We start from the raw sequence: 22,082 nt of genomic DNA on the forward strand, positions 1-22,082 counted from the left end.
GCTTTCCCTCACAAATATTTCCCTTCTGTTTGTCTTGCAATGCAGCTAGTGTTGGCTTAGCCAAGAATACTAGGGGGATGAATCTGGCCATTGTGGGCAGCCGACAAAATGAGAATTATATGATGGCACTTTAAGCTTTCTTCCATTTCATTGTTATTAAATGTAGCTGTGTCAGGTGTGTTATCAGTACAGCAGTGCTAATGGCACAAATCACTCATGATAAATTGTCCGGCTCATACCGCTCAAATGAATTGCCATCCAGACATTTTAAACACTTTTTGAATGATCAGCTCCTGCAGCAGACAGGTCAGCTTTGTCACCGAAAGACCTGAGATCTGCTGTAGGGTAAAAAGCAGTGGAGCTGCATGGCCATTGGCAGCCTGGAATTTGAGACTGTTTCAGCAAGTACATGTAGGGGCACAAGCCTGCCATAGGTTCCTGCCAATGGGGCAACTCAAAAATAGACTGTAGCTTAGGAGAGTAAACATGGATCAACCCCTTTCCAGGCTTCTTGCTCGGCCTGGGATAAGAGAGCAGGTTTGGCAGCTACACAGTTTGGGAGTGTTCCTGGATAAACAGGTGGTTGTGTCCAGGAGTTCCTTTTGCTCATCTTTGGTTTGCTAACTATATATATATATATATTTAAATAATATTTATTACCTTTTCCAACAATTTAAACACTACAAAAAATAAAAACCATACAATACAAAAAAAACAAAACAACTACATTACACTAACAAAACACTATCATTAAACTAACAAAACAAAACAAACACAGTTTAAAACACATCAAATAATTTCAATATCTTAGCTTTCATTCACTTATTTCCACGACCTCCTCACACCTCCCTTTTTGTATTCCACTTCTATTAATTTTTTCAGCAATTCCTTTCCATCTTCCTCTATTTTTAATCCGATAATTATCTTAACACATTCTAACCTTATTTTCCCTTTAATACTCTAGTAATCTATTTATCCTTAATTCCTTATAACATTTCTACTAAAGCCATATAACTTCATTCCAACATTTTCCTAGCATTCATTAATTTTACAGTATTTCCGTAAATAGTCTTCAAACTTTTTCCAGTCTTCTTCTACCGACTCTTCTCCCTGGTCTCGGATTCTGCCAGTCATTCCCGCCAATTCCATGTAGTCCATCAACTTCATCTGCCATTCTTCCCGGGTGGGTAAATCTTGTGTCTTCCAATATTTTGCGATGAGTATTCTTGCTGCTGTTGCATACATAAAAAATGTTCTATCCTTCTTTGGCACCAATTGGCCGACCATGCCCAGGAGAAAGGCCTCTGGTTTCTTCAGGAAGGTATATTTGAATACATTTTTCATTTCATTATAAATCATTTCCCAGAATGTCTTAATCCTTGGGCATGTCCACCAAAGGTGAAAGAATGTCCTTCAATCTCATTACATTTCCAACATTTATTATCGGGCAAATGGTAAATTTTTGCAAGCTTGACTGGTGTCATGTACCACCTGTAAATCATTTTCATTAAGTTTTCTCTTAGGGCATTACATGCCATAAATTTCATACCTGTGGTCCATAACTGTTCCCAGTCAGCCATCATTATGCTATGTCCAACATCTTGTGCCCATTTAATCATAACTGATTTCACCATTTCATCCTGAGTGTTCCATCTCAGCAACAAGTTATACATTCTTGACAAATGCTTAGTTTTTGGATCAAACAATTCTGTTTCCAATTTTGATTTTTCCACCTGGAAGCCAACTTTTTTGTCCGAATTATATGCCTCCATTATTTGGTAATGATGAAGCCAATCTCGCACTTTATTTTTCAGTTTTTCAAAGCTCTGCAATTTTATTCTGTCTCCATCTTGTTCCAAAATTTCCCAATATTTCGGCCATTTGGCCTTCATATTGAGTTTTTTCTGTGCCTTCGCTTCCATTGGTGACAGCCATCTTGGGGTTTTCTTTTCTAACAAATCCTTATATCTTATCCAAACATTAAACAATGCTTTTCTAACAATGTGATTTTTAAATGCTTTATGTGCTTTTGCCTTATCATACCACAAATATGCATGCCAGCCAAATACATTATTAAAACCTTCTAAATCCAACACGTCAGTGTTTTCAAGAAGCAGCCATTCTCTCAGCCAGCAAAAAGCAGCTGATTCATAATATAGTTTAAGGTCTGGCAGGGCAAATCCACCTCTTTCTTTAGCATCAGTTAATATCTTAAATTTTATTCAAGGCTTCTTGCCCTGCCAAACAAATCTAGAAATATCTTTCTGCCACTTCTTGAAACAATCCATCTTATCCAAAATTTGCAATGTTTGAAACAAAAACAACATCCTTGGCAGCACATTCATTTTTATCACAGCAATTCGGCGTAACAATGATAACTTCAAATTTGTCCATATTTCTAAATCCTTTTTCACTTCAGTCCAACATTTTTCATAATTATCCTTAAATAAATTCACATTTTGGCTGTCATATTAACCCCTAAATATTTCACTTTCTTAACCAATGTTAATCCTGTCTCCTGAAACTTTTCTCTCTCATTCACAGTTAAATTTTTCTCTAAAACCTTAGTTTTCATCTTGTTCAACTTAAAGCCTGCTACCTGTCCAAATTCTTGAATCAGTTCCAATACCCTTTTAGTACTAGATTCTGGCTCCTGTAAAGTCAACACTAAGTCATCAGCAAATGCTTTCAGTTTGTACTGTTTAACTCCCACTTGTATACCTTTAACCTCTTGGTCCTTTCTAATCATATTTAACAAAACCTCAAGGACCGATATAAAGAGCAATGGAGAGATTGGGCAACCTTGTCGTGTCCCTTTCTCAATCTTGAATTCTTCTGTTACCACATTGTTCACAATTAGTTTTGCCTTTTGTTCTGAGTAAATTGCACCTATACCATTTTCAAAACCTTGGCCTACCCCCATCCCCTGTAGATTCTTCTTCATAAAACTCCATGAGATGTTGTCAAAGGCTTTCTCTGCATCCACAAATATAAAAACTGCCTTGGTATTGATATTCACTTGTAATTTTTCTAGAATATTAATTATATTCCTTGTGTTGTCAGACAAGTGTCTGCCCGGGAGAAAGCCTGCTTGGTTTTTATGAATTTCTTCTACTAGAGCCTTTTTTAGTCTTTTAGCCAAGATGTCTGCAAAAATTTTGTAATCCACATTGAGCAGCGATATGCGGCGGTAGTTCTTAAGCTGTGTCTTTTCAGTCCCTGTTTTTGGTATAAGTGTAATATAAGCTTCCTTCCACGGCTCTGGTGCCTTTCTCCCTTCCAAAATTTCGTTACAGACTTCCTTCAATGGTTGTATTAGCCATTCTTTCAAAGATCTGTAATATCTTGAAGTCAAACCATCTGGTCCTGGAGATTTACCTAATTGCATATTCTGGATGGCCCCCTCCACCTCCTGATCCGTTATTTTATAATTCAACATTAGCTGTTTTTCCTGAGAAATTTTGTGTAGTCTGTTTATTTTCAGAAATTGATCAATGTCTATTTCTTTCTGCTTCTCCTGTGTATAAAGTTGTTTGAAATATCTCTGAAAACACTTCCTGATCTCCACTGGGTTCTGTATATTCTTTCCTTCCACATCCAAGTTCGTAATAGTATTTAGTTTTTGTCTTTTTTTCATTTGCCAGGCCAATAATTTTCCACACTTATTTGCCGATTCAAATGTCTTTTGCCTCATCTGTTTGATCTTCCATTCTATTTCCTGTTTCATCAGCTTTGTATATTGTACTTGGTATAACTTTATCTCTTTCAGAATCTCCTGTGACTTTGGTTTTGCTCTCAGTTTCTTCTCTCCTTCCTCTATTTTTCCCAGGATTTTATCCTTTTTTTCATTCTGAGTTCTCTTCTTAATTGCATTCTGTTGTATTAGGAATCCCCTCATAACCGCTTTGCTTGCATCCCAAATTACTCTTTTTTCCACTGTAGTATTCATATTTATTTCAAAATAGTCTCTTAGAGTTTTTTGGGCCTTCTTGGTCACCTCTTCATTCCTAAACAAGGTATCGTTCATCCTGGTTTGCTAACTACAGACTATTCTGTCTATCTGTCAGTCAGTCAGTCAGTGAGACAATATAGATATATAGATAATTTATTGCGGTCGGAGACCAGCTTACACTGAGAGCCAGTGTGGTGTAGTGGTTAAGAGCGGTAGTCTCGTAATCTGGGGAACCGGGTTCGCGTCTCCACTCCTCCACATGCAGCTGCTGGGTGACCTTGGGCTAGTCACACTTCTCTGAAGTCTCTCAGCCCCACTCACCTCACAGAGTGTTTGTTGTGGGGGAGGAAGGGAAAGGAGAATGTTAGCCGCTTTGAGACTCCTTAAAGGGAGTGAAAGGCGGGATATCAAATCCAAACTACTCTTCTTCTTCTTCTTCTTCTTCTTCTTCTTCTTCTTCTTCTTCTTCTTCTTCTAAAACACACTTGGGGGTACAATCCCAGAAGGAAAACAAACATTTAAAACAATGTACAACAATAAATTTAAAATTTATACATGTGATAAGCGTATCTTGTAGAAGGGTGTTCTTTTCACAGTTACACATGCATATGTCTCTTCAAGATTAAGCTACTATATTGCCCTTGAATAGTGTCCGGAAGCTTCCATTGGTGCAAAATGCAAAAGTGTTGCTCACAGGAGCCCAGTCTTTTGACCGTAGAGCAATGATATCCTATTTGCTTCCTGGCCCAAGCTGAGGGTGCTGCCTTGTGCAGTATGGGACCAGAATATCTGAAAGATCACCTGAACCTATCAGCACAGTACAGTCATCTGAAGATGCCTTATCTTGCCACGCTGTAACACATGGAGGTAACAGGGACTTTTCCATGGCAACTCTTAGATTATGGTACCCAGAAATCCCAGCATTGTATGCCAGTTTGTGCATTGGAAGCGGCAGACCTTGTTTAAGTGTGATATTTCTGGTATTCCAAGTCATCTCAGCATTTTGTAGTTTGAACAGGCAACACTAAAAGTGGGGTTTCAGGTTGAAGTGTTGGCTTAAAATTATTTCCACTCTGTTGAAATAAAAAGCATTCCAGTTTGATGTGGCAAATTGTCCTTTTTGTGTGCCAGATTCCTTACAGAGGTTGTGTCAAAAATGAACCTCTCTTTGTTAGGATGATTGATACTTTGTGCTAAAGACACTTTAACAGTCATGGCACCCTTTTGGAAATCTCCTGTTTGCCTCCTAGCGGCCTAAATTCTTTCACAAAGATAAGTCAGTGGCAGGGAAAGGAAGATCCCCCAAGGTGAGAGACTGGGAGAAGAACGGGAAGCTCCCAGGTGAGAGCTGGGAGGGTCCACCACTCTGTGTGTGACAAGGGCTAAGAGCTACCTTTGAGACAGGACTCTGTATTTCCTTTTTGTTTTTATTTAGCTTAGTTTCCCTAATTGTACTATAATTTTTTTAAAAATAATAATAATCTTATGGGGGGGAAATAAGGCAGAAGCAGTAATTTGGGAATCAGTATATATATATATATATATATATATATATATATATATATATATATAAATCTCTTGGAAATAAGGGGTGGGGAAAACATATGTACTCCACTCTCTCCTTGTTTCTTGTCTAAGTAGGTAGATGCTATGTACCGTATTCTAATGGAGTCCAGGAAGCTTCCTAACCACAGGAAGCCTGATGCTGATTTATGGGACGCATCTCTGAGTTTTACAACCATTAATTATAACAAAGGCCTGTTTGGCATTGTTCCACGTTTTAGCCAGAATAGAACCAAATGGGACCATTTTGTATATGTACTTCCTTTATATGCTCAGCAGTGGGCTTTGATCCTCTCATTTTTTTAATACATCATCTCTTTTTTGTTACTTACACTGTTTTGTCCTTGAGTAGTCGAGAGAGTGTCCCCATTTTCCTAGAGAGACTGCCTGACCAATTGGCTCATGTTTTAAAAGGAGCTTAGTGTCCAGTTAAGCAGATTGATAGCTCGCAGAATCCAGGCTGGAATAGACTCAAAAGTCTCTAGGCTCTTTTAGAGATTCTTCCTATATATTCTTCTCAGGCCTTATGACTGTAATAATAAATGATCATTCTGGTGGTGGTGGAACGGATTTAGACCACCATTTATTCATGAGAGATTCTTACATGGTTATGAAGGAAACCGTCAACAATAGGAACCATGCAGCAGGAAACCCCTCTTTGTGTATGTGCCATGTTTAGTTGCGGATATCTACAAAACAGGTTATAGTGCGAAAGTTTGAGGCTAAAGCATGGTAATGCAGTAATGATATAGATATTCTGATTTAGCTCACTTGTCCTGTTCCAGGAGGAGAGAGTTGCAAGCTGTGCAGTCAGGACACAAAACTGTATCAGGGGAACTCATAAGGCCATATACTACTGGCACAGACTTTATCCTGCTAGAACTGGCTCATATAAATATATATTTTTAGGAGCAAGCTTCAGGAGCAAGATCAATCTGTAAAGCAGAAAGGGTGTGTGTGTGTGTGTGTGTGTGTGTTATATTGTCCTCTTTATGACTCTGCTGAGTTCGGTGTTGACATTTGAAACTTTCTAGCATAAATAAATTTTATTAGGGAATGTTGTAAATCACATACGTCTCAATGCTGGCCTGTCTGCAGTGAATGCGCAGCAGAGCTGCGGTGCAGAGAGGGCCCATGCGAACCACTGCAGCTGAGCATTCCCCTCTGCACACTGGGAACCGCTTCGCCCAGAGAGATTAACACGAGGTGACATTGTAATGAGATGTGTCGGTTGTGTATGTTTGGGTTTCTGAACATTTTTGCATCTGTTATGAAACATCTACAGTTTTTCCTTGTCAAACCCTAAGTCAGGACAGAAAACGGGTCAGCTGGGGTCAGACAACAGATGGAAATGGTTTCAAAGAATACAACAGCATAAAAGGCGGCATTGTGGATTAAAGTGGGGGAAATAAACCCCATGCATCAAAATACAGTGACATGTGTTTATAATACGTCATTATTTTACTGGACCCAGTTCTCCCCGCCCCAATGATTTAAAAGCTGCTAACTTCAGTCAAGTACCTCACTAGACTTATCTAAAGGATCCTGACCCCTCATTTCATGGGGTCTTAAAATTCTTTTCTTTCTTTTTTTTAATCCACAGTAAGTAGGGACACTGGTGGATTGAGCTAAGAAACAGAGTTGGAGACTGATGCGGCTGGTCAGTTTTTAACGTGAGCAGCTTCACTTGCATTTTTACAGATCTGACTAAGGCAGGGTAAATGCCCTTACTCCTCCTTGCAGTATTGGCAAATAGAGGCAAAACCAGTTTCTGTGTAATGTTGGCAATATGTTGATAACATAAGCTCTTTAGCCCTTCCACATGAAGCTTCTGGTGGGTCATCTAGAAGCCAGATAGCTTTGGCATTTGCTGTTGCAGGTACACACGTCAGCAAATGATCCTGGTTAATTATATGTATTACACACTGCAATATACATGCACAATTACATTGTATTTACCAATGGTTTCAATGGGTTTTATCCAGTGAAGCCATCCCACTAGCACACTGGGACTTCCCCCGTGTCTCCCCAGTCACACACACACAATCTACTCTGGAGGATTGGAGGAACTTCCGAAACAGACTCGGGGAGGGCAGAGAGGGAGGTATGCAAGGAGAGGAAGTCTTGTTGTGCAGGTGAAAATCATTGAGGTAACAGGAGGACTTTGTTGGATACAACCCCATGCCTTGAATGTGATATTGCATGTCTCTGTTTTAAAGGGCAAGGTACATATAATTAAGTTTCTTCCTTAAGGTTGTATATTACGTTCTTAAACTGATGCCAATATTATGCCCACTAAGGATCAGATAGTATGGGAAATAATCATTGTCAATGAAATAACAATGGATTCTTCCTGTTCTTCTCTCTCTAGGACTCGCCTACAAATAAACTGCTGTACGCCAAGGAGATTCCAGAATATAGAAAAATAGTGCAGAGGTATTACAAACAGATCCATGACATGCCACCTCTCAGTGAACAGGAAATGAATGCACACTTGGCAGAGGAATCCAGGGTAAGAAATCAGCTCTGCCACTCAGAGCAATAGCTTATGACATCAGCATCCCATATTGTGGGAGCAAATGTTTTTGGTCATGTCCAATATATAGAACACTGACTTCAAATCTATATAAAGATATTTTTAAGTTCTGTAGCCAAAAGATGCTAAGTGATATTATTTAGAGTAACATGGAGAATCAAACAAATCCATGCATGAGCCAAAGCAAGTATAAATCAAGGGATTGACCTTGGTTTCATTTTTTCCTCCTGCAACTCTGAAGTTATGTATGTCACATATTAATTAACTAACTTAGAAGAGAACCAGAGTTCAAATATGCTGATGTTAGCTTACAGCGCAATGAAATCCAAGTACCATTTTAGTGTAATTGATTTCCGTCAAACAGGATGGATATCATTTTGTGTATGTTGATTAATAGTCTTCCCCTGTTTGTTTTATCCTTTATGAAGAAATATCGGAATGAGTTTAACACCAATGTTGCCATGACTGAAATTTACAAATATGCCAAGAGATACCGCAGTCAGGTAAGCATCTTTCTTCGCTGTTTCCCCTTTTAGTTGCCAATTCACATGACCTTGTGCTGTTGACCCAGGTTGAATGCAAACAGGCTCTGTTTGCATGGATGGTTGAAACAGTCATATGAAATTTCAACACGTCCCCTCTGCACTGAAGCTTTACTGCAAGTCCAGATCCTTGTTCTTCAGTGCATGGTATTATCAAGTCACTGACAACCAGCTATCATAAAGACTTTTCTTATTGTGTCATTGATGCAGACCCAAGGTGGAGAACCAGTTTGAGCCCAAATGCTGAATTCAGATTTGGCCAACCTTCTACGGCACACATTGCAGTGGTGGGACAGGGGTAAATGCAACCTCTCAAAAGAAAAAGAAAAGGCACATACTTTTATTTCCCCTCTCCCCATTGTCACAAACACATGCACCAGGCATGCAGGCACACTGCGCACTCTCCCTTTCTGTGTCTGTCACACACATACAGGCAGGCACACACTTTCACACACAGGCACACAATCATCCATGCATACACAATTGTTCAGCATTTCCAGCCCTCTCCAGGCCATGGGATGGGAGTATCTAGAAAGATCTGTAAAGAGCGAGCAGAGGGATTTTATCTCCCAATCTGAGCTCCTAAGCATGGCAGTGCTAAGATCAGAGATAAGAATATAAGGCAACATTTATCTATCCACAGCTTCCAGTCAATGCCAGGGTGGATCATAGAATTGTAGAGTTGGAATGTATCCTGAGGGTCATCTAGTCCAACCCCTGCAATGCAGGAATCACAACATGTGATGTGGCCTGTGGCTCCCCCCATTTGGTCCACAAGGCCATTTCTGCCAAGCCACACCCATCTCAGTACTGGGAAAGCTGGCCTTGTGGGGGAGCCACAGGCCAGAGGTCCCCCATCCCTGATCTAGATGCAAAGTGAAGCCAGCCATATGACTGATTCACAAACTTAGTCCAGATACAGTAAGGCCATATCTCAGCATGCATTAATCAACTCTAAAAGGAGTTAATGACTTTTAATAATTTGTCTAGTGGGTCGCAGCTCTAAAACAAAGAAGGCCGCAGGAAGCAGACCTTGCTCAGGCTTCCATCTTCTGTGATTCTGTGCTGTGTCCTTGGGGTCCTAAGCATTAGGCGAAGGTGCTGAATTTATATTGCACAGCTTCTTCTTCTTGTTGTTGTTGCTTCTTTTTCTAGCAGACCTGTGTTACTGCTGGTTAAAAAACAACAACCAACCATTGTCAAGCACTTTGCTTCAAATGCCAGCTTTTTTCTGTCTTAAACATCCACAAATGGGTTTTTAAAGGACAATGGAGCTCCCACACACACAAAAATAAACCTAGTGTAATTAGAACACTTCTTAAATTAAAACCTTACTACCACCAGCTGAAATTTCCATATAGCTGCAATCCCTGCACATCAGGATTTCATAGCAAAGGTTGAGATATGTGATCAAAACTTTATCCAAAATCGGGAGATGTTGTTTTTATTCAGTTGAAAGCACACAACTGTTCAGCTGTGTACCAGAGAGTTATAATTTCATAGCATTTGTATCTAAGCACACCTGCTGTTGCTATGTTATTTGAACAATGGCAAGGCTGGGCAGTGTGCAGGGTGACAATTTTGCCATCTTCCCACATTAAGAAGCCAGATGGGTAGAGAGCCCAAATCCCACTTGGGTTAATGTTTGGGAAGTAGTTTGGTAGGTCCCTGTCCTTTTTATGATATAGTATGATATGGTATGATATGATAAGATATATGATATACTGGCACAATTTTCTGAACTTTGCCATAAATTATATGAAGACATCAGAGACAACATTTAAAGATAAAACAAATTCATTCAGGATATTGTATAATCCAAAAAATGAGAAGCAATCCGTACAAACAGAATGTCAAGCACAATGATGACAGATGAGATTCATTGTGGATGTGAAACATATTGCACCTTGGAACAAGTAATTCTAATTATGTTTAGAAACAAACAGATCCTGGTGTTATTTTAACTGCTCAGGAGACTTGTCACAATGTTAAATGGCCATTAACACACCAACTCAGAGAAACAGCAAACCCAAAGTCGCAAGTCCAATGTATTAAAGAAAGTCACATTAGGGACATGTTTAGCATGTTTACTTATTCACAAAGACATGTTTACTTATTCACAGACATGTTTAGCATGTTTACTTATTCACAAAGTTTAGTGGGTTTTGAGGGAATGATATCTCAAGAAGAGACTGTATTACGTGGATATTAAAAAAAACAACAAGCCTATTTTACAAGTCAATTAGGGCCAAAGCAATATAATATGCAGTGATTTAAAACATCAGTATTTCACACATACTGGGCGGAATGCAGGTAAGGAGTCTGCCAGCAGAAGCCCTGCACAAGGACTTCCACTTGTGCAGTGGCACTGTTCTTCCCTCCTCCCTCCCATACACCCCAAAATTGGCTTGCAGGAGTCAGGAGAATCCCCAGAACAGCAGGCGGGGGGGGGGGAGAGAGAGAGAAGGAGTTGTTTAGTCTCGCAAGCTGAAATGCTTGCCCTGACAAAAGACTTGCATTAGTGAGACATTGAATTCCTCCCTTGCCTAAGAGAGGTCATGCAAATTAATAATGCAAAACAATTGTATTAAACAAGTAAAACATGGTGTAGCTTTTCTACAAAAATAGTAATAAGCATAAAATGTTTGGCGGACAGGGGGCTGTTTTATTAAGTCACATAACTCACACACCTATGATTCGGTTACTAAATGCATTCACTTATCATTGGCAAGAATCTGTATATCGCAATATGGGTAAAAGCTATGAGAACTACAGTACGAGGATGAAATTCAAATGCTATGGGTGAAATCCATTAGTCATTCTCAGAGTAGACCCAGTGAAAGGAATTTATTTTAGTGGGTCTCACAGTTTTCCATTACTTCTAGGAAACTGTGGTTTATGCTCTAATACAGGCATTCAAACCAGGGTTACAAACCCTGGTTTGCAATCAAGTGGCAGTATGCTGTTCACAAAATAGCAAGACAAGAGGCTGAGCTTAAACTGAGAACGATAGCTCTGTTATACAACACCCTTCCGTAAGAGCAGAGTATTTAGGAATTAGGGTGGTAAATGATATGGAAGAGGGTAAAATGAGGGTGAATGGTGGAGAATCGAAATTATGGGAAATGTTGCCCTGGGAGAGGAAGGAATAGATGGACTTAAACAGATGTGTGATTTATGCTCTTGAACGACATGGAATTATTTGGCAGGGAAACCATTATTTGTTGGAAGTCCTGGAACACTTTCCGGAGGATAAGCCCCATTAAACTCAGCGGCGCTTACTCCTGAGTAGATATGCATGGGATTGCACTGGCGGAATGCAAGGATCTCAAAGCCTGCAATCTCAAATCTTGGTGTTGTTGTTTTTCTTTCTTTCAATCCTTCTTCCCACAGATAGTGAATGCGCTGGACTCCAACCCCACGACGAGGCGCACACAGCTGCAGCACAAATTTGAGCAAGTGATTGCACTCATGGAAGACAACATTTACGAATGCTGCAGCGAGGCATAGGTGGCAATCTGGACTTTGCTCCACGTCTAGAAGTGGCCTTCTCTACAGTGCACTGTCCTTTAGGGAACACCTTTTCAAAGTATCTGTGTGTGTCAATATGCAGCCTGTTGTATGTATGTGATGATAAAGAAACCAACTTGATGGTGCGTCTGTCTGGCCAGCCTCCTTGAACCATCAGGCGACGGGAGGGTTTGGCCACCAAACAGCTTGAAATCCCTTATGTGATCTGCACTGCACGGCACCCATAATGTATTTGATCTTTCAGACAGAGGCACAATACTTGCGCGGCCAAATGTAGTAGTTCTTTCTGAAGAGCTCATACTCCTGTTCAAAGTGGCCGTCTTTCCTTTTATTCATTTTCCCAGAGAGACTCTTGTAAACCAGAGCTCAGGGTATGGAAACAATGCTGAGGCGGTTTGGAGAAAAGCAGAGAGACGTCTCGGGAAACACTGAATGAAGGTTTCAAAAGGCCCTTGGAGCAACAAGGGGACTCCCCACCCCCTGCAAAACAGTGCCCCCTCTCCCTTCTGTGTACTTTAAATATCAGGGAACCCATTTACTGTACACAGCCTGCTGCATTAGATGTATTTTGTGCCTTTTATTTTTGTACTGTACATGGAAACATAACCACATCTTCATCCGAGGCTGAAAAGAGGTGGGGAACTCACAGGCTAGACAATGCAGTTGCTTCCTAAGTAGTCATGAGACATGTGAAAGCACTTTATCCCCCAAACGGAAGTGGCTGTTACCTTGCTGGAGGGATCATTATTGTGTAGCAGACAATGTTGAAAAAGAACAAATCAGTGCAGCTGTTCCCGCTTCCCAAAGCTTCCCAGATGTTTATGCACACTGAACTGCAGTCGACAAATTCCCCTCTAAATGCCCATCTGTCTCCAGGAATAATTTTTCCCTAGAAGGAGAAAAATACATATATATATATATATATACACTTCGGGGGTCAAAGGGATGCACTTCCTTCTCTTTGTTCTGCCCCCTACAATTTTAGAGGGAATGTACAAAGCTGAACTCTTGGCTCACCATAAATCCACAATTGGCTTAACACAAGACCACTAGTAGCTTCACAAAAGCAAAAAAAAAAGTGTCTGTTCCTGCTCCAACTTCATGCATAAGGTAACATCCTCTAATGCAGTATCCAATATTTGCCAGCATCATTAAAGTATCATTTGGTTTTAAACATAAAGCCCCTTAACTGTTTCCCGTATGCCTTTACACTGACTACACTAGGAAGCATTATTTTTTCTCAAATGTGAGGAAGATACACAGTAGTCCTAGCTCTCTTGTCTCTTTCTCTTTCTTTCTCTCTCTCTCTCTCTCTCTGAATTCCTCTTTAGTATAATAGGTAGCTGCCTGAAGGCAATGGCTGTTGCATACAACAAAATCCAGATTTACCGTGAGCACTGAAGCCAGCTGATGTTGCTGACAATGCCAAGGTCACAAACTGCCAAATAATGCTTTAAAAAAAAATACACTACCTCATCCACGGCAAGGTCTAAAGGGGAGTTGCCACAGTTTATGAGGCTAAGATTTGATCACTTGGGTAGGAATTGAGCAGTTTATTTTCCCCGATTGCAATATTGTTATGGGTAGTTATCCTTTGTCAAGTATATCAGAAACGCATAGTGTAGTATATTATGTGGGGAACCGACATGTCATGATGGATTTTATATATTGGTATATTAAAAGTACAGATTTTATCCAGTGCAAAAATAAAGAGGAATATAAGACATGAAAAAAGACAGAATTGCAGAAGATTATGCTTACTGAGGAAATCTACATCTGTTTGCTGAGAATGTGGCTGCAGAAGAGAAACTTTAAGGATGTAGCTGGGCTACATTTAACCTAGAAAGAGATTTTATTTCCTTCAAAATTCTTTTTTTCCCTTTTCTTTTTTGAACTGTGAAGAGCTGCCAGTTACACACATACAGAGAAGGCTGACTCAGGAATGTGAAAAGAGAGTCTGCTGGACCACCAGTTGTGGGGAGGAGGAGAGAGCTGAAGGAAAACAGAGACAGGATTAGAGATTTTTTCTAGCCCAGTCAGTGCAGACAGCTGTAATTTTGGAAAGCATCAGCAAAGTTTCAGCACTTAATTGGGTTTGCAGAAAGCCACTGTCTGGACAGGCCACCAGGCCAGAGGGACCGATCTCTGTATCCCCCTCACATATTACTATATCCTGAGTGTTTGTGTGTGCGTGTGTGTGTGTATGTATGTGTGTATGTATGCTCCAAGTAATGTGCTTGGCAGCATACGTGTATCATGGCATATGCTTTATTATTTAATTCTTTGTCCAAATATTTGCTACAACCATTGAAATGAATTGTCTACAAACTAGAAGCTGAGGGTTGGAGTTGTTGCCCAGAAACCAACTCTATTGTAATATATTTTTAATTCTGTCATGTTCTTTGTGGGTGTGTTTTTCCCCTACCTGCTGTTTAATGGAAGTGGCAGAATCTTTGGTGGGAAATATCTTTGTAATAAAACAAGGTGATCAAATTAGTGTTGGAGTGTTTCCATTCATAAAACTTTGGGAGAGGAACGAAAGTCAACTGGAACGTCATGTGTCCAGCTTCAGTATGAAACTTCACTCACCCCCACGATGAAAGCAACTAAAAAGTATGTGGGAATATGTCCGTTTCTAAACTGGACTCTTAAGAAGAACAAACCCAGCTACCTGCTCCAGTCTTGAGGAAGAGGGCTTTGGGTTCTGGTAGTACAAGACTGAATTGGAAATCTCTTAAACTGTGGGCTATTGGTCTGGGTAACTGGACCAAAGCAGGATTATGCCAGTCTCTTCCCCTCCTCTTGCCTGCTTCCCTCAGTCCAGCAGAAGGGATCCTTAGAAGGCAGAGGTACCACTATCATGTGTAGAGGAATAGGCAAGCTCTGGGGCTCTCACCACCACTTGCCATGCCGTGTCTCCCTCTAGCTCCTTTGCAAAAACATGCCTAGAGGAACAGTCCTTGGTTTGATATCTCTACATCACTACATAGCATATTCACTGATCAGTTCAGATTGCCTCGAGAGCCAGTGTGGTGTAGTGGTTAAGAGCGGTAGTCTCGTAATCTGGGGAACCGGGTTCGTGTCTCCACTCCTCCACATGCAGCTGCTGGGTGACCTTGGGCCAGTCACACCTCTTTGAAGTCTCTCAGCCCCACTCACCTCACAGAGCGTTTGTTGTGGGGGAGGAAGGGAAAGGAGAATGTTAGCCGCTTTGAGACTCCTTAAAGGGCGTGAAAGGCGGGATATCAAGTCCAAACTCTTCTTTTCTTCTTCTTCTTCTTCTTCTTCTTCTTCTTCTTCTTCTTCTTCTTCTTCTTCTTCTTCTCCTTCTTCTTCTTCTTCTTCTTCTTCTTCTTCACTGTCTGCCACAACCAGGCCCTGGGAGAATTCCTTGATAATTAAATCAAGGTGGTGTTTTTTCTAGCCATGGAAAGGGAAATGGGGGAAGGCACTTGGTAGATAGCCTTCTTTAGTGCCACTCTTAAAAGTAGAGAGCTCTCGGGTTTGAACTTGAGGGTTTTATACCCTGTAGGCTCTCAGGCCCACACTCCTTTAGCCTCCACAGCTCCCTTGCCTCTCCTTTCTTCTGTCCCTTGTAATCCACTCCCTATTCATTCTTTTGCCCTTTGTGAACCCTGAGCCTTGACTAGCCTTCCTAGTGCTTCAAGCTCAACATTTCACTTCTTGGCAACAGCCTGTTGCAGGTAGCCTGCCCCCACTCAGCTATCTGCCAGGGCCTCTTCTTGCTAACCTGTGCAGGTAAAGAATTTAACTGACCATTTCCTTGTCTGGCAACTTGATTTAATAGTGCACCAACCACTGCACCCAATGAATTATGGGTTGTATAATTGATAGATGTGAGAATTAACCATGGGCAATTTAGTGGTAGCATCTGGGAGAAAAACTCTTTAAGTGGTACAATATGATTTTGATGGACAAAGGGCAACAGGGTTTTGGATCTAAAGTTAGCTACCGGACTGGTCCAAGGTGGCTCCTTCAAGTCAAACTGCATGGTACACAAAGCTACCAAAGAGATTTTGGTGCCTATTAAATAAATAATCCTCTCTACAAGCATCACTCACTGTCCCTGGCAGGAAAAATCATGACTAATAAATTTGCTGCACTTCCATGATATAAAAATGCCCAAGGAAGCCACTTCCTTGTACCTAATGGTAGGGCCAGCCTTGCTCAGAATAAAGTGAGAACTGCTTTTTTTTTTAATACGGGAATTGCTGCTCTCACTTCAATCACTGGATTTATGGAACATCATTCATCACCACTTCTTGAGATATTGGGGATTGTTAACTGAGAGGTGCAGATACACAATGGTCCATAGAGACTCAGTGCATTGTGATGACAACTTTATGGTCATCATTATGCCTTCAAACATGGGATAGAAGAGAGGATATTGTCCAGTGAAATGGTTCATGTGGGAAAAGCTAAACCTGCTGAAATTCATTCCTTTGCACAAGTATTAAAGGTTTGGAGTCCTCTCCTCTCCTCTGCATCTGGTCATCCACAGTCACATCAGCTTCCTTAGCAGACACGTCAGACAGATAAGCTTCCACCCGTTTATTTTACACCAGAAATGATAATCTTGTTTGGCTGTCCAGCTGTGTAGAAATGATGGTGTGGAGGGGGAATGCACCAGCTGATCTTGGTCCTGCTGTGGTGTTCAAGGGTCCATTTTGCGACAACAGGCTTCTGTATGCACCTTAGAGAGATGAAGGGTAGGAATAATTCACATGGCAGTCTCTGCTCAGGCTTTCACCCTCATGGAACTCTTGAGCATGTGAAGTAGAGTCAACAGCCATCATATTGATCTTCTACCCCTGCAAGCAGAGGAGACAGAGGAGATACAATTGCCATCTTCAAATATCTCAAGGGCTGTCACTTGGAGGATGCTGCAAGCTTGTTTTCTCCTGCTCCTAAGGGTAGGACACAAACCAATTCAAGTGACAAGAAGGGAGATTCTGACTAAAATCAGGAAGAACTTTCTGACAGTAAGAGCTGTTTGACAGTGGAACAGACTCCCACGAGAGGTGGTGGTCTCTCTTTCCTTGGAAGTTTTCAAGCAGAGGTTGGATGGCCATCTGCCAGGTATGATTTCGTTGAGATGCCTACATTGCAGGTGGGTAGACTAGATGACACTTGGAGGGCATTCCTTTGGGGGGGGTAGCATTTTACTGATTTTCCAAAAATAACAAACATAAAAACAACAATACAAAAACAAAACAAATAGACTTACCTCTAATCCAGGCATCCCCAACCTCGGCCCTCCAAATGTTTTGGACTACGATTCCCATCATCCCTAACCACTGGTCCTGTTAGCTAGCGATCATGGGAGTTGTAGGCCAAAACATCTGGAGGGCTGCAGGTTGGGGGTGCCTGCTCTAATCCCTTCCTTGGTTCTATTATGTATCAACATACTGCATGTCTATTGCTAAACTTTTAACCTAGTAATCTTAAAACCCTGCTAATGTAGCAACCTATGTACATTGCTTCTGTATACAGTATATGCAATAAACATCTTCCAGTCTTCCTTAAATTCATTGTCATCTCTTCCTCTTAATTTCATAGTCAATTCAGCATATTCCATTAATTTAACTTGCCAATCTTCTTTAGATGGGACACCTTCTTCTTCCCAATGCAGCCGTTGTTGCATACATAAACAAGTTATTTTGTGATTTTGATAGGTCCACTCCTATAATACCTAATAAGAAAGCTGCTGGTTTTTTGACAAAGGTTGTTTTAAACATCTTCATTTCATTATAAATCATTTCCCAATATTTATTTATAATTTTAAAGTCCCACCACATGTGAAAAAATGTCCCCTCTGTTACTTTACATTTCCAACACTTGCTTTCCTTAGTTTTATACATTTTTGCTAATTTAACTAGAGTTAAAAACTATCTATACATCATTTTCATATAATTTTCTTTTATCGCCACACATGCTGTAAATTTTATATCATTCTTCCATAGTTTTTCCCATTCTGCCAGCTGAATATTATGTCCCACATCTTGTGCCCATTTAATCACAACTGATTTGACCCCTTCATCTTTCGTTTCCCATTCCAGCAACAGACTGTACATTTTAGATATTCATTTCGCATAATTTTCTATTATTTCTCTCTGAAAGGTTGAAATTTCACACGCAAATCCTATCTTTTTTATCATTCTTAAATATTTCATTTAACTGAAAATATTGTAGCCAATCTGTTACGTTCTCTTGGAAGGCATTCCAACTCTACGATTCTATTATTTCTCCCATGCTGAACACTCCTGAACTATTGCAACGAAAAAGTAGGAACAGAAGGACATCCAGCAAAGTAGGTCTGTGTTGCTTCACCTATGTATATGTCAATACTTTGATGCTATAAAGCACAAACAGCTGGCTAAAATACTGAAGAAGTCACATAGATCATCTCCGGTTGCTGTTATTACAATCTGACTGCCTAAAGAGAATACAATCCTCAGTCCAATTAAACCTGCATCAACCAAGATACTGAGCCAGCTTGCAGACAAGGAAAACAATTTCACTCAACTCTCGCTTGAACCCTAGCTGGGGCAAACCACAATCAGTCTGTAAAGATGGCAGTTATATGTGGATACTGACAGCCATTGCCTTTCAGAAATCCCAGCAGGTGGAAGGTCTCCATCACCCCCCCTTTCCACTTTTTAACATCTCTCCAAAGGGGCACTGATCTTTGACTAGGGAAGCATGGGTTGAAAACCCTTCTCTTTCCTGATACTGATTGAATAGCTTTAAGTTACGCGCAGCTAATGATTTCATTATTGTAACCTTTTTTTTTATTGCACTCTTCCTGTAAGGTGCTCAAGACAAGGCACTGATTGTTATTTTCACAACAATCCTGTGAGGTAGGTTAGACACAGCAAACCGCCCAAGGTTACTCAGCATGCTTTGTGGCTGAGTGGCAATTCTAACCCAGGTTTCATGAGTTATGGGTCAAAATGTGTGTATACATGGTTAAATGTGACATGTATTTCTTTTTAACAATTGCTGATGAATGCTGAGTTTATCTTTTTTCTCTCTTGTTTTTTTTAAGCAAATAGCAGGTGCAAGGAGTGGCACTAGGATCAGAACGCCAGCAGGCAGAGAGAGGGAGCTTGACCATTTCCCAGTCTGCTTCCACCCCCACGAAACTCCAATTTACATGGGTGCCAATGGAAACTTCCATACCACAGAACTATTGCAGGGCTAAACTCACTCTCTTTGCCCACCACAGAACTGTGACTGCAGTTTACTGTCAAAGATACAGATAGCATATCATATTCAATCACAAATGTTGAAAAGAAGATGCAGCATTCTATTCTTGTAATGACATGCCCCAGTTTGGTCCTAACTCCCGGTCCTAAACTCCCAGCCCTGTAGGCACAACTCCACACTGACTCTGCCAGTTGCATGTTTATTGTAAGTGATTGTAGTTCAATTCATCATTGCATTAAATGGCAGCCTACCTGTAAAGCTTATGCCAGATCTATTCCTTGAGGTAGACCAGGGTTACACAATACTCCAGGCTAAGTATATTTAAGGGCTTATCCACACTTATGCCTCCTCCAAATTGACCGATTGAGCTTTAAGAGTGGGTTTTCACTGGGAAAGCTCCAGGGCAAAAAAGAAAAAGAAAAAGAAAGCTCCGATAAGGAGATTTTAAATGTGGACTTGTGCCTGGAAAGAGACAAGGGCAGATCTACTATGAAACTAATAAAGTTTAAGCTTCAGGGCTCCTAATCCCACTAGGGCCCCATAAGCGACTTTAGTCCACCTCGCATTAAAAAAAACAAAAAACTTTTTTAAAGTGCATCTCACATTTTCCTACTTTTCATGCACCACATAGAATAGATGGAAGTGACCACAAAGTCTCATGCTCTACCAATTAAGCTATAACTCGAAAACTATAAGGCACAGGGATTTTTTTATTCACACCAGTGTTTTCGACATGTGAGATAACCCAGTACAGCAATTTTAATCAAAATATATGATGTAGTTGCTGATTTTTAAAAATGTGATCTGTCGTGGAACAAATCCACTGAAGAAGGCAACTGTGGTTACCCAGACCTCACTGCTGATTGCAAAGCCCCCCCCCCCACTCAGCAGAGCAAAGCGTAAGTGTAGATAAGCTGTGTCTGTAACCAAGGAAGAAACTCTAAAACCTGTCCATCTAATAAGCATATCCTGAGACCAGGTTCTTATTTCTAAGAGTCCCAGGCCTCTGAACACTTAGGGTTTTTGTGAAGACCAATGTCTCAGTTACTTTCAGAGCGGTAGCTGTGCTGCTCTGTGGCAGCAAAAACAAGGAAAGTTTTTGAAGCACCTCATGCCATCATAAATTGGTTAGTTTAAAGCTTTCACAGATTACAGTCCACTTCAGATACATGAAATGAGATGTCGTCTGACGAAGCAGACTTCAGTCCACCAAAGCTTTTGCCATCATAAATTTATTAGCCTTTGAGGTGCTAAAAACACATTAATTACTGAAAATATATGGACTGCCAACCACCCAGAGCAGCTTCATGGGTCAACATGGAGCAGACACAAGTGATAGTGGAGAAGTATGTTGCTCTCCTCACTACCAAGTAGGCTCAAAAATGAGCAATGAGCTTCCGCTTACTCGGTTTTCTGTCCCTTAAACTCCAGCCATTTCCCCATACATTTAGTTGCCTCCAGCTCCTCTGAGGAACGAGTCAGATACTACAGTCTGGGTGACGTCATCAGCATATGCAGTCACAGGCTCTGCTCTCTATAGTCCTGAAATTTCATTTCCTCAGAGACCCATTGAAGGCCTAGTCTGAGCATTTCTTAGAAGGCTGTTAGACTTCTAATTGTAATTAAAAACAGGTTATGCAGCTGGGGGAATGAACATGGAGGTATTTCAGATAGTGCCTGTTTAAAATTTATTTCAAACTCTGGGTTTTGTTTGCTTAATAAATTATTTCAACAAAACATTTAATAAATTATTACAACGAAACATTAAATACAGTTTGCCATATCAATTGTCAGATAATAGTACACGTAGAAGAGAATAGCGCATCAATAAACCATACAAAATGTATAGTGGAGTCGGGGTGGGGGGGACAATCAAATCACAAGCAGCATCCCACCCAAATTCAACTGATGTACCTAATTCAGAGACTTATGTTGCCTACTTTACTTCCTGAATAAAAAAACCCCACAGATGCCTTTATTTATCATTTTATGGGGGAAAGTCCATTTTTCGAATGGAGTTTGTTGTACCATTAACTCCATTCATAGTGGGTGTCTACATGCACAGCCTGAAGGACAGCTCAGTCTGCAGAGTATGAGAGTTGTAACCTCAAAGTCATGGGTTCGAGCCCCACATGGGGCAAAACAATTCCTGCATTTCAGGGGATTGGCTTAGTTGACGCTTGTGGTCCCTTCCAACACTACAATTATATGATTCTAATAAAAAAAAAAGAGTGCTCTACATTGTTGAGAGCCCCTTTTTCCTCTGTGGTACTTAGTGACGGGGCATTTGCACCGTTAAGGCTTGTTCATGTATGGGTTCATGGGTACCCCTGGGCTTCTCTACAGTGAATTAATGTTGGCTGAATATTTAAAACCACACTGTTAAAAAGGATGTTCTGTATGTGGCATTAGATCGTGCATGTGTGAACCAGCCGTGGATATTTTTCCACCTGCAGCAAAACTGCCGATCGCACAGACTGGAAACAGAGAAGAGGCAGGGAGAGAGAAGCTGAAATTCTGCCTTTCTCAACAAGTTAAGTATATTGCTTTGACCTACTCAACTGTATATCATTCCTATTAACTATCTAGAAGCTCAAGCTGTAATGTCACACAGACTACTGGGGTAAGCAGACACCGTCCTCCACTGCTAAAAGATGTGAACACGGCTGCCCTTGTAGAACAACCCTTGATTGAGTTTTGTTAATTAGTCCCATGTCATTCTTTCCTT

The 22,082-nt window shown here is 40.7% G+C and overlaps 1 protein-coding gene and 2 long non-coding RNA genes across 4 annotated transcripts in view; 2 read left to right on the top strand and 1 right to left on the bottom strand.

Annotated features, from left to right (window-relative positions):
• Positions 1-14,617, top strand: part of PLXND1 (plexin D1) — a 167,711-nt gene extending 153,094 nt beyond the window's left edge. The window contains exons 34-36 of the mRNA XM_079964483.1: positions 7,887-8,027; positions 8,480-8,554; positions 11,987-14,617. Coding sequence (XP_079820609.1) covers positions 7,887-8,027; positions 8,480-8,554; positions 11,987-12,103 — 333 coding nt within the window. The 3' untranslated portion in view covers positions 12,104-14,617. The remainder of the gene's footprint in view (positions 1-7,886; positions 8,028-8,479; positions 8,555-11,986) is intronic.
• Positions 1-22,082, bottom strand: part of LOC307209498 — a 139,120-nt gene that overhangs the window by 112,492 nt on the left and 4,546 nt on the right. The gene's annotated exons all lie outside the window — the stretch shown is intronic.
• On the top strand, positions 16,951-19,607 carry LOC307209502. Its single transcript, XR_013835621.1, has 3 exons — positions 16,951-17,224; positions 18,363-18,459; positions 19,194-19,607. It is a non-coding gene; the product is annotated as an uncharacterized lncRNA (long non-coding RNA).

Source organism: Podarcis cretensis (assembly GCF_951804945.1).
Source record: "Podarcis cretensis genome assembly, chromosome: 2".
Classification (NCBI taxonomy): domain Eukaryota; kingdom Metazoa; phylum Chordata; class Lepidosauria; order Squamata; family Lacertidae; genus Podarcis; species Podarcis cretensis.